A 13,573-nucleotide genomic window follows, 5' to 3' on the forward strand; every position below is an offset into this window, starting at 1 on the left:
TGTGAAGTTTCAATTACTTCCGGGGTCATAACAACAACAACAATCAAGATGGCTGAGGCGGAGGGAGATTACTGATTAATTAAAACACTTATGTTCACTGCTGGAAAAAGTTGGCTGTTATTATTGCTCTATTTAATTTCAAATGGTTCTAAAGCAGAGAAGAGAAACATTTCTCATTCAAAGCACTGAAAGCAGTGATTTATGTTTTCTTTTTCAGGTTTGAAAATGCCATATCCAATACCCTGTACCATTCAATTTTATTTTATTTAATGGCATTTATGTCAAAGATACAGGAGAGTGATAATACACACATAGCAGCCAATACAATCTGTTGTTCAATATCTGACTGCTTGTATTGCCTCATGACTGATTAAAAATTTGCCTTGTTGTGTGCAGTAGAATTTTGATGCATCGCAATGCATCGTAGAATCGAATTGAATCGAATCGTTACCTGGTGAATCGTAATCGAATCGAAATGTGAGGGCAGTGCCAATGCACACCCCTACTGAGCACTCTCAGATTTCATCAGAAATATCTTCATTTGTGTTCAGAATTTGGTCGGTACACGGGTTTGGAACGACATGAGGTTGAGTAATAAATGACCCAAGTTTCATTTTTTGGGTGAACTAACTCTTTAAATGCTGCCTTTTAAAGTCATGTACAATATCACAGGAAATAATCAACAACATTTTGTTTTTGTTTTTAGGTGCTTTCCTGCCGCTTCAGCCCCATCAAGACGTTGACTCCTCCTCTTCCTCTTCTTCATCTAGAAGTGTAGTGAGAGACGATCAGAGCAGCACAGCACAGGTGCCATGCAAGCACATTTGTCATTTTCAATTCTCCTGAAGGTCCTTGCACACGGAGTCCGAGATTTTAGCACGTAAAAAAAAAAAAATACGACCTCACATTGTGTCAATCACTGCCTCCGAAACTTTTGTCATAAATTTTGGATCGGGTTAAATTTCCTGCATTTTTCGCATCCATCGCAAGCATTTGGAAAGGTGATTTGACAAATCAGAGCCACCGTACACACAAACGCCAAAATCCAGAATGGTGTCCGACAACACAAAGCACTGTATCGCTAGCAAAGCATCAAACTGAGCCACTGACATCCGGAAGTAAACTTTGAATCGCCCGCCATAATCCTGCAGCTGGAACTCTCCTTCCTCACGGCCTGAAGACTACATTTTTGTATTTTGTGAATCTTTTCGCAACAGATTAATTTAATATGCTTCGGACTCTGTGTGTGACACATTTTTAGGATGGCAAAGCCATACCATAGGATGGTGTTGCCGTGCTAATGTCTTGATCGTTTCAGGGCTGGAGCGAGACTGTGAACCGAATCCTGGACCGCCTGTCCAATCAGCTGTCCATCAGACAGGGCGAGCAGGCTCACGGCAGAGCACCCTCTCGTCTGTCCTCCTCGCCGTGTACCGACCAGGACAGAGCTTCTGATTCCAGCCACTTCACCAACCAGTCTCTCCAGTCCTCTCCCATGAGGATGAGCGGGGCCGGTCACATCTCCAGCTGTTCAGACTCAGTCCAGCTCCAAGATCAGTCATCCTCTGGGGAGCGGTTTGACGGGTGTCCGTCTGTTTTGATTGGCAGAGCGTCCGATATGGGTTCATCTCAGGTGTTTGATCAGAGCCGCGCCCTCGCCGATGCGCCGCAGGAAGTGACCCCGAGCACAGGTAATGAGCTGAGGCTTGGGTGGGCGTCAGTGCTGGTGTGTTTCATTGCTCTGACTGTGGTTGTGTTGCTTCAGGTCCAGGGCGGCCTGCTGAGGTCCCGATGTCACCTGCCTTACAGCACTTAGATGAGGACAGGAGTGCTTCTACTGACGCCCCACACGGTAAATAAAAGAAAAACACTCATAACAGTCCAATAAACAATCATTTAAATATTAATAATAGTAACAGCGTATTAAGGCGGTGCTATTTTGGTAGTTCCTCATGCAATTCTTCTGCTGCTGGCTGTTTTTCATCTAACCAGCAGAGATGACTAGCAATTAGGGTTGGGTACGTTCACATTTTAACCTTTTTTTCGGTACTTTAGCGATGCATCAATAACTGTAAGTCATTTATAGAAGTGTTATTGACATAATGCCAGAGCCGCACTGGTCTCTGTCTGCCATCGTCTGTGATGTTTGTTTACTGTAATATTTACCTGTAAATTGTCGGCTACTAGCTACTTAATTAATGCAATTCATAAAAATAACCATTTATATTTTTTATTCAATTTCTATGAAAAGATTTCCCACAAATCCTGTGTTGTGTATTTTCTGGTAATCAAATGAAGCCATAAAACATTAATATATCTTTTAACTTAATTAAACAAACTTTTGTCAAACAAAGTGCTGCACAACTGAGCTTTATCCTGTTCAAATTAAAATGTAGATTTATTACTTAATAATAAATTATCAAAACCTTATCTTTTATTACATTAGTGTAGTATTATTATTACACTGAGATGTATCTAAACTCTACTGTACATCAGTGATATATTTGTCAAGTTAAACTGAACATGTATTTTGACGGGTTGCCGTGAAGAGCTTTGAGTTTCTGTGAGTTTGTGATATAACCGTAGATTTTCTTAAATAAAACGGTAAATGCTCTTGAAGTGACTCTTGCATTTGTGTCCTTGTATGAGATGGAAACACACGATTGTTGTGTGAGGTAAATTAAACTGCACATCAGCACCATTCATACACACAGGCACGCGCAGGATTAGTATTTAAATAGTCTGTTTGCGGTTTAATATTCACAGACACTAGTCTATATCAGGTTTGTGTACTTTTTCGTTCATTCGATTTTGCTTATAGAAACGGGTATTAAAAAACAAAAACCGGCTCCTTTTTTGTTTTTTTAGTTTTTAAACAAAACGAAAAACAAAAATACAGCTTGATTTTTTGTTCAGAGGTGGAACATTAATAAACGGCTTGAATATTTGATTTCTAGACGTGGGCGGGAATTAAACGTCCCTTTCTGCTGATTGGCCAGCCGAAGATCAAATTGTTCCATCATCAGTTCATCCTCAGTACCGCACAGCAGAATAATAGTCCTGCTACGGATTCTTAACGTGTTTATTGCAGCTACATTTCATCTTTTATTCATAAAACAATCAGATTAACGAATGGCTCGACAGGGCTTTCTCCTGTGTAGATATAATAATTCACATACACTTCGCATCCGCTGGGTCTGGCAGGATATATGATGGCTGTCATAGCCTACCCTGGTTGCCCAGTAAAAATAAATAAATTAAGATTTAAATTAATATAATTAGTTGAAAATTAAATAAACACTATTCTATTTTTCTTTAAGAATAACACCGAACCCACCATTTAAGCTGCTGCCGCCCCGAATTGACGCTAAATCTAAAGTGAAAGTAAAATGGCCATTCATAATGGCTGTATTAATGTTATCGCAATACTCAGCATAACACAATAATATCGTATCGTGGCTTAAAGGAACACTCCACTTTTTTGTAAAATAGGCTCATTTTCCGTCTCCCCTAGAGTTAAATAGTTGAGTTTTACCGTTTTTGAATCCATTCTGCCGATCTTTGTATCTGGCGGTAGCACTTTTAGCATAGCTTAGCATACATCATTGATTCTGATCAGTCCATTAGCATCTCATTCAAAAAATGACCAAAGATACTTTCAATATTTTTCCTATTTAAAACTTGACTCTTGTACAGTTACATCGTGTGCTAAGACCAACTGAAAATGAAAAGTTGTGATTTTCTACACCTATATGGCTAGGAACTACGTTCTCATTCCTGCGTAATAGTGGCGGATCTTCACGGCCGTAGCATGGCTGCAGCGGCGCAATGATTTGTTGGTATTCTGTGAAACATGGTGGTAGTTACACCTTCGACTTACTATCACAGCCCTTTACAACACACAGATGTAACTTAGCACACATGATTGTCTTAGCACATGATGTAACTGTAGAAGTTTTAAATAGGAAAAATATTGAAAGTGTCTTTGGTCATTTTTTGAATGAGATGCTAATGGACTGATCAGAATCAATGATGTATGCTAAGCTATGCTAAAAGTGCAGATACAAAGATCGGCTGAATGGATTCAAAAACGGTAAAACTCAACTATTTAACTCTAGGGGACTCGTAAAATGAGCCTATTTTAAAAAACAGTGGAGTGTTCCTTTAAGTATCGTGATAATATTGAATCGTGGGGCCACTGGCGATTCCCACTTGCTCAAAACCAAAGACCTGCTGTCCTGCTTGCCTTCAGTTATTGTTCCTGTGTTCAGTGGAGTTGCTGTGCTGACATTATTTTCTGTGCCGTAGACGATGCCTCAGATTGGTTTCTTCCTCTGCCCTCTGATGTCACAAACAATGAGAGCGTGGACCAATCGGCGGCTCTCTGCATCCCGCTGGAAGCGGACAGGTGTGGCACAGATGTCGACGAGGCCTCTGATTGGCTGGAGTCAACAGACCAATCCCTGCAGCACCTGCGCGCAGACACACTGACTCGGTCTCACGCAGACCTGCAGATATCCATGGAGCGGCTCTCTCTTACCCACGAGTCCCTCTGTGAGACGGATGTAGGGGCAGCTCCCGCCCTCATGGACGATAGCCACATGCCACGCTCCCCTCCCAAGACCCGTCTACAGGAAGAAAGCCTTACAGCACAGTTCCCCTCACAGGAAGTGAGGTCAGCGGTGGAAGAGAGCGCACTGAGCGAGCTTCTGGAAAGAGCTCAGGTAGAGTCTACTAAACCACCTCCATGATCAGCGACTAGTTACAACGCTCTTCGGTTATTTCTGACCGGAAAATTTTCTGTTTTGAAATGTTAAAAATCACAGCTTCATCGGAATGATATGAAACTTTTCTAGCATTAGGTATGTAAACACACAAAAAATGAGGTCATGATTCGCGCATGCTAATTGGTCGTAAAAAAAAGTTTACCTTTCATTGTCTTCGGTCATAAATGACCGACCATAGGAAATGAATGAAAAATCGGCAAAAATTCACAGAATTTTTGTGCATACAATCTACAAATCGGCCACAATGCTGAAAAAAAGTAATCAAGAGTGTGACATTGACACATCCACTCACACACTGTATACACTATTATTATCATAATGCATAAACTAACACTTTAAAGCAATATTTATAAAAAAAATTTTTTTTAACTTTTATAATGAATAGTCTTTGAGACTTTAATATATATATTCAAATCCATCTAAAAAAATCATTAAATGTGTTCAAAACAGAACTAGTGAATCCTCAAGCCTCTCCATAGAGTGTGGTTACACACATGGCTGCATGATTTCTTAAATAATTCCAAAAGAGGCGCTAATCTGCCTTCAGAAAAAATGTATTTTGAAGGCCTAGACTTTATTTTAACCTGAAATACTGTTTTAAAAGAAAATTATATTAGTGTATATTAGTTCTCCCACACACATGCTGCCTCTTTAAAAACCTGTCCGACACAAGTGTGCCACACGAGTCCTGAAAAGTGAAGTCAAAGCGTCTCGATCGCCCCCAGGTGGCTGGATACAGTATAGCTCATAAACCCCGCCCCCTCACTGAAATCTAATGACACATAGACAAACTAAACAATCAAATTACACTTGGTTTACAGATGGTTTCTGTCATTTTAGGCAGTTTTTATCACACTGATGCAAGTTCGAGTGTTCGTTTTATTAAATAAGTTTGGTTTTAGTTGGTTTAAACGGGGGTGTGACGTTATGATTGACAGCTTCTCTGAGTGAAGTAGTCACTGAGGCACCAACGGACATTTTCGGGAACTTCAGGAGGAGATTGGAGCTTTATTTCACAAATAAAGTTGTTGATTAGGCGGGAGTGTGGGCGGGACCTTGATATCACGGCTCCACTTCGCGCTCACTACTGCGCAGACTCAAGACCCAAGATGGCAGCGCCATATTTAGACACTGGCGGCTTCACTTACGTCAACGGAAGAAAGTGAAGGCGCGTCGTCCATCTTCTTTTTTTACAGTCTATGGGCAGAATGAGTGCAGAAATCCAGGTGTGTTAAACTGCTTAGTCCAATCCCTTAAATGGTGGTGTAAGGACATGTTACATGTTTCAGATGTGCTACTTCCTGAAAAAAGTTTTCTTAAAAGGACAGTTTAGATATTACACACATGTTTGTGTCTGTCCGTACAATGGGGACCAGTGTTGTTTGGACACCATTCTTCAAAATATCATCTTGAAGAAATATAGAACTATATTCAGGTTTGGAGTGACATGACGAGGACGGTCTGCCAGTCTCATGTTAGTCTTGAGTATCTATAGAGTAGTGTTGATCCTTCATATCTCAGAAGAGTCTTTAGTTTTATCAGATTTATAAAAGAGAGATAAGCTTTACTAGGGCTGGGCGATATGGCTGAAAACTATCACGATATAAGGGTTTCATATCGGTCGATATCGATAGTTATTGATATGTTTTATGGCCTATTTAAAATAAGAACCAGGAGAAAAATTATACATTTAAAAAAAATTTTTTTAAACGTAACCTTCCTCTGACCCTCAGTTCTAAAGGCAGAAATGTCAACACAACCATGGAAAACACTCAAATAATTAAAATATAAACAAGTCTAAAATTTCTAATTTCAATTATCTCTTAACGTTAAGGTGCAGTGCCTCCGTTATTTCTCTGTAACTGTTAGTGTTTAGATGCGTTGTCATAAGGCACCGATGCAGAGTAACATCACCTCTCCATGTAGTTTCAAAGGCTGAATCTGAAATCGCCCCCTATACCCTTAAATAGGGCATTATTTGAGGGGACAGCCATTTTAGTGGTGTCCGAAACCTTAGGGGACGTTATTGAGTGCACTCGTTCTATAATCCCACAATGCACCGCAATAACGAGTGTACAGTAGATGTACACACAGCGGCTGTCCGACTTCACTCACTTGTTCTCATTCACTCCTTCAAGTGCCCTGTAGGCTATTTGTGGACTAAAGTAGGGGATAGTGATTGAGGGTTTAGGGGGCGATTTCGGATTCAGCCAAAGTCAAGAATAGCACAACGGCGAGCGCGTCGAGTATAAACACGTCCTCAAACAAACGATGCGCGCGCTGCGGAGCCAGACGAAAGCACAAACAAGGCTGGTAAAACAAGTTTGTGGTATGACCAGTCTTGCAGACGACATTGATCTGACTACAGACTTATACAAGCCAAAAAACTGCCATACTGGCGAGCTGACTCGTTTTCCTGTTTTATCAACAATTTTCTCGCTCGCTGTGGCGCTCATTTTCCACTTATCACTCCACGCCGGTTCTGTTTACTGAAGAATGAATCCAACACGAGACAACGATATGGCGCAATCAAACCTGATACAGTTACCTGATTGGCTGTTAGCCTGTCACTCCCTACATTGCTTGGTTACCAGAGAGCGAGTGCCTTTGTTCATGCAACCAAACTCGCTTCGCAACCTCTGGTTTCTTCCGATGAAGAAAAAAAATATTGAACGTTTTATCGAACGCATTTTTAATTGATATCGATTGTGTCTATCGCGATACATATCGTTTTATCAGCCCTAAGCTTTACCGATTCTTTCCGAAAACAGCCGAGCTCGTGGAGGCGTGCAGTGGGCGGAGCTAAAGTCATTGAAACACTGGTCATACGTCCAACTTGTTTTTTTTTTTTGGCCATGTTTAGCATGCGAATCAACTCTTGAACTGTGTAAAATAAGTCAGAATGCATGAAATGGCATTAGACATGCCCTATCAGTGTCTTGTGCTGTCTTTAGGGTTTAGTGTTGTTGTGCTGCTGTTGATCAGTCATTCACAAGAGTTGGGGCGTGTAGGAGCGCCACACATCGTTCAGGACGTTCAGATGACCGTAAACTCTTGCTCTTGTCAGGCGGCGGGTGACTTCGTGAAGGGCATTCTTGAGGAGTCCACCATCTCATTCATCAGCCTGCCAGAGTCCACACTGCAGGATCCTGACCTCACTGAAGACTCAGAGCCACAGGAAGACCAATCTGACCGCACTGAGGTGAGGGCACAGGTGCAGGATTCAGGATTCATTTCTCAAGGTCAAACCTAACGATCCCTGTCTCTTGTAGGGCAAAGCACCGAGCCGCACAGTGGAGGATGACGAGGAGCCATCGTTCCCTCATGCTGGTTTGTGAACCTGCCAAGTGTGAACTCTTCATGAAGGAGTGGCTGTGTTTGTAGAGCGTGTGTGTGTGTGTGTGTTGCAGTGATGCTGCTGGAGTTTCAGTGCTCGCCTGCTCAGCGGCAGCGGAGGGATGGTCTGGCTCAGAGGTCAGCGCTCAGGGCCGCACAGGTCAAAGCCAGACGCACAACACCACAGCAACACGTGTCCAGAGCCGCAGGACACACAGCCCTCAAACCAGACACGGGTAACATGCTTCCCACTGCAGCACGTGCTAATGAAACCATCCTGAGTGTGGATTGGGTCTGAACACGCTTTCATTGGCAGCGGAGCGACTGAAGAGTGTTGCGGAGGTCAGGATCTGCTCGGCCGCTCAGAGACGCGTGGAAGAGGCAGAGATGCACCGGCGCACCGAGAGGTACAGATGCTCAAGCCTCTGCTCAACATTAGGAAACATGCATGTTTGGCCACCAGTTCAGAACAGAGAAGACGGGGCGATCTCATGAAAACTTTGCAGCAAGTTCAAACTGTATCATCCACCAATGTGGACATTTTTATTTGGCTTCTAATAAAAAAAACACGTTATACACAATTTAGACTCAAACAAATAATCATATTCATTCAACAATCAAAAAATGTATTCTTAGACTTGCTTAAATCCATGTAGGGCTGGGCGATTTTTCCGATTAATTTGAATTTAATGTTTACTTTTTAAATCATGATATGAACAAAAATGTTAGCAAATATTACAATTAGACCTGTTGACAATACAGCAATGATAAGAAAATGATCCGGACCCCTGATGGCACGCCTGATTAACCTAAGGGTCCACTTCAGGGACTTTGAAGCTGTCATTAAGTATTTCCCTTAACAGAACTTAAAGGTCCCATGGCATGGCTTTTTTCTATTATTTTATAATGTTTCCTGAGGTGTACTTATATTGTTAGTATGATTTTTACAGGGTTCCCACTCTTTTTCAGCAACCATTTTCCAGGACTTTTCCAGGACATTTTACATTTTACTACGGCGGGAATAAAAGACAAGGATCATGCCAAATATTGCTTAAAAGCCATCCGGTTTATTGCCATTACTTAACAATCCAGCATTTTTCAATATGAGCTCTTAATCACACATTATGACTATGGAAGCTTGTTTACACCACAGAATAGAAAGAAAAGGTAATTGTGACTTTTTATCTCGCTATTCTGACTTTTTACATATTTGTGATATAAACGCGAAAATTCTTTTTTTCCCTCAGAATTGGACTTTATAACTTGCAGTTTGGATCTCGCAATTCTGAGAAAAGAATTCAGAATTGCAAGATATAAACTCGCAACTGCGCAAAAAAAGTCAATTGTGAAGAAAAGACTTGCGAGTTTATATCACGCAATTCTGACTATATCTTGCAATTCTGACTTTATAACACACAAATGTGACTTTATATCAAAATGATGTGATTAGGTGGCAGCTTACGAGTTAACATTCACTGAGCAGTTATAGCATTAGCTAACAGCTGAGAGTGGCAACACAAGACTAAACATCATTATTCAAAATACTACTCACACACATCAAACTCAGCATTCCTGAACATGTGCTTTCTGCAACTAGCGCTAATTGTTTGGCCCAGCGATAAACTCTTTATACTCGGCTAAAGAAATAACTTTTTTTTAAAGAATTTTCCCAGACGACAACAAGATTTTCCAGGACATTTTACATTTTCTCAAATTTTCCATGTTTTCCAGGACTGGAAAATTTGTCATCAATTTTCCAGGACGAGTGGGAACCCTGTTTTACATTAAAAAATTTCATAATTTAGAAATAAAAGGCATTTTTTCTATACTGTTATTACCCCTCTGGCTGAATGTCCTGTTTCAAGGGGCGTGTCTGCTGTGAGACTTCAGTGAAAACGCCCACTGTTGTGATTGGCTGACATCTTTGCATTTGAAATGAGTGTTAGATTATGTTGCAGAGGAAGGGGAGGTAACCTTTCCTGGTATGACGTCATAACAGGAAAATTCCAGATGAGCTCATCTGAGCTCTCATTTTCTCAAAGGCAGAGAAAGACAGCCAGAACTCGGTTTTACACCCATCAACATTTCTAGCCACTTTTGGGGACCATATACAGGCTAGGGGAACTCATATTAATGTTAAAAAACCTCATAAAATGAAATGTTCATGCCATGGGACCTTTTAAGGAAACTCTTCAGTGATTATGCAGTGCAACAAAGTCCTTAGTCACCATTTAGTCCAACAAAATAATTAAGGGATCAAACCAGGGGCCTGTACCATGATGGTAGTTTAACAAACTCAGGGTTACAGGATTAGTTTCTAGTTGACAAAACCAAACCAATCTATTCAGGCTTTGTTGGTCCCATGAAGCTGATCATCAGCTTTCTCTGTCAACTCGGGCTTTGATCCTGAGTTTAGGAGTTTAGCTGTGACATCAGCAGTGAACAGCCAATCACATGCTGTGGATCAGTCAAACTGAGATTCACTTCTCACCAGAGAAGCAGTGAGATCCACTTCACTCCAGTGTTAATTTCGTTGACGAATAATTTGTCATCATTTTCGTCAACAACCTTTTTTCACTGACGAAAACGAGACGATAACTAAATAAAAACTAGTGTTCGATGACTAAAACTATGACGAAAACTTACTGTAATTTTCTTCAACAAATAAAAACGAGACGAAAATGTTAGGGAGGGACGATTAGGGAAGAGATCCAGTCAGAACTGATGTCCTGTGTCACAGCACATTTGATTCGAACGTGCTGATCTAACCGCTGGAAAACACGGCGCTGTTGTGCTTCTCCAGGCTCACGCATCCCCAATCCAGCGCTCCACAGCGGCTCAATCAATAACACACATTTATGCCAGACCAGTGTTTATGAACTAATGCTGATGAATAATGACAATGTTTACTTTATGATGATTATATAGTAATATGTTTTAGACGGTTGTAACAATGCATATTTTATCTCCTGAACTTGAATGAGCAACTGCAACAGAGGCGCAGCAGACATTTCAAAATAAGAGTCCCGGTGTATTTCGAGCTTGTTTATAATTTAAAAGTCACTCATTATACAGTATATTCGTATTTGGTTACACAATAAACTGTATTTCATTTAATTCTTAGTCAGGAGGAAAGACCAATATTTGACACATATTCAATAAAGTATCAGGGTTCTAATAGTTAACTAAAACCATTTAAAAAAAATCATTACTTGAAATCAAATAAATGTTAACTGAAATTAAAAATAAATAAACAAACTTATTTGAAGCTTTAGCTTTACCTGATATGGCCTACTAACTAAAAGAAATAAAGTTATAAAAACTATATAGATGTTTAAAAAAAAAAAAAGTGAATTGAGCTCTTTTACGTGTATTTTTAATGTCAAAAACAAAATGTCAAAATTAAATGGAGCTTGAATTGTACTATTACAATTTAACTAAACTCATTAGAATTTAGGAGACTAAATCTACAGTAGATTTAGTCGACTAAAATCTTATGATATTAAGTCGACTAAAACTAGACTAAAACTAAAAACAATTCAGGTGACTAAAATATGACTAAAACTAAATGGCATTTTAGTCAAAAGACTATGACTAAAACTAAATAAAAATTTGCTGTCAAAATTAACACTGCTTCACTCTTCTGCAGAATATACATGATTGAAAAATATTAAGAATTTAAACAAATTTACACAGAAGAAAAGAGCTGTCGAGGACAACTTTAAGAAAAATCTTATACGTCAATGCAAGTAAAAGTTATGAAGTTAGTTTAGTTGATATATAGAGAGAATTGAACATTTATGCTCACATGTATTTTTTTATAGCTTTAGTTATTGAATTTAAAATAAATAGCCTATATAAAGGTCATACAATTAAGCTTTAATGTTAACAAAATGCATATTAATGATTGATTTACTAAAATTATACATGTGTAATTGATTAAGGGTATAATAATTACATAAATTATTTTTAAATAATTCAAAATTATTATTATTATAAATAAGCATTGTTAAAAGCCAGAGGTTTAAGTCTTTAATAGCCATTTGCTATAGTGACCTTTTAATTTGGAGTAGAAAAAGGGGGAGTGACTTCATTGCATCAGATATGTGTCACTGCTCACAGCTGATTGGTCTAATTTCAGTTGGAGATCTCTTATCCAGAACATAACCTGTCCTGGAGCAGGTTAGCCGTGGAGCGTAAGTTACTATGGAGATGAACACTGCTAAAAGCCAAACCACTTTAATGGTACCTTAAACCCAGGATTGGCACAAACTAAGCTTGAACATATCTGGCTAGCAGCTAAACCGGCTTCATGGTATAGGCCCCTGGTCCCCCAAGTCATCAGCTGAACTCAAACGCGATGGATGATTTCATGTTAATTAATGATGCAATTACAGATGTGCATTTTTAGCAAGCAAAATAAGCCTGTTGACGTGAAACAGTGGTGTTTATTCAAATATATTTTTGACAATACACAAAGTTTTCATATTTTTTCATCACTTCCACTGTGCGCTTGAATCTCATGCCAGTTTTCTGAACACATCGCTAGTCTTTAGCGGCTGTTCACACACAAATGCGATATTGCGTTTAATAAAAATGAGACGCAGGCAGTGGAATGGGGAAAAAAGCAAATATTAGATGCGAGGTGAAGTTTTTTTTTTTTTTTTGTTATTTGTGTACCACGTTTTCAGAATGCCGTTTTATAGGGGAGACCATAAAACTGTGTAAAAAAAGATGGACAACACCCCTTCACTACCTTCCATTGTAGAAATGTGATGCAGGCAATGTCCGAATATGGCAGATATGACATCTTGTGCTGATTTGGGACCCACGGTAATGACCTCGGGACCCCAGTCTGCGCCGTAGTGACCTCGGGATCATACCTGAAGCTCATTCATTATGGGTTCATTTGTTCTCTCAGCTGTAAATCACAGCATTATTCATGATCATTCACGCCTCTTCACATACGTCCATTGTAAAGGAAAAGTGAATTACAAAATGTAAATCAATATATTGTTTTATGTGAATGAGTAGGCTCAATGATTCTCACATCAGTTTAAAGCAAAAACTCTAGGCAAATACGCCCGTTAGTCAAAAGTCTTGTGGACACAAATCTATTGTGTTTTGAGGCATTCATTTTTTTTTTTTTTTTTTTTTTGTGTAAACCTCTCAAAAATACAAGCATGTACATGTTGCTCACATATTATGGTAGCCCAGTTTGTGCTGAATACAGTGTAATGACACTTTTGCCATTAATGTGTTTATAATCAACTGAAAAAAGCACAAATGTCAGAGCATGTCAAAACTTCTAAAGGGCCCCAAAAGAGCTCAGACTCATAGGGGTTAAGTTCTGTTAAGGGAAAATACTTAATGACAGCCTCAAAGTTCCTGAAGTGAACCCTTAGATTTTTTTTCTTGACTTAAGTTATTGGCCCGGTTGCATGAAAGCC

At 39.6% G+C, this 13,573-nt stretch overlaps 1 protein-coding gene across 2 annotated transcripts in view; it reads left to right on the top strand.

Moving 5' to 3' along the window:
• Nucleotides 1–13,573, top strand: part of cep295 (centrosomal protein 295) — a 71,155-nt gene that overhangs the window by 56,110 nt on the left and 1,472 nt on the right. For both annotated transcript variants that reach the window (XM_079823785.1, XM_079823786.1), the window contains exons 22-29: nucleotides 707–807; nucleotides 1,319–1,691; nucleotides 1,766–1,852; nucleotides 4,309–4,724; nucleotides 7,855–7,989; nucleotides 8,060–8,117; nucleotides 8,198–8,359; nucleotides 8,440–8,530. In XM_079823785.1, coding sequence (XP_079679911.1) covers nucleotides 707–807; nucleotides 1,319–1,691; nucleotides 1,766–1,852; nucleotides 4,309–4,724; nucleotides 7,855–7,989; nucleotides 8,060–8,117; nucleotides 8,198–8,359; nucleotides 8,440–8,530 — 1,423 coding nt within the window. The remainder of the gene's footprint in view (nucleotides 1–706; nucleotides 808–1,318; nucleotides 1,692–1,765; nucleotides 1,853–4,308; nucleotides 4,725–7,854; nucleotides 7,990–8,059; nucleotides 8,118–8,197; nucleotides 8,360–8,439; nucleotides 8,531–13,573) is intronic.

This window comes from Gobio gobio, assembly GCF_949357685.1.
Source record: "Gobio gobio genome assembly, chromosome: 8".
NCBI classification, from domain to species: Eukaryota; Metazoa; Chordata; class Actinopteri; order Cypriniformes; family Gobionidae; genus Gobio; species Gobio gobio.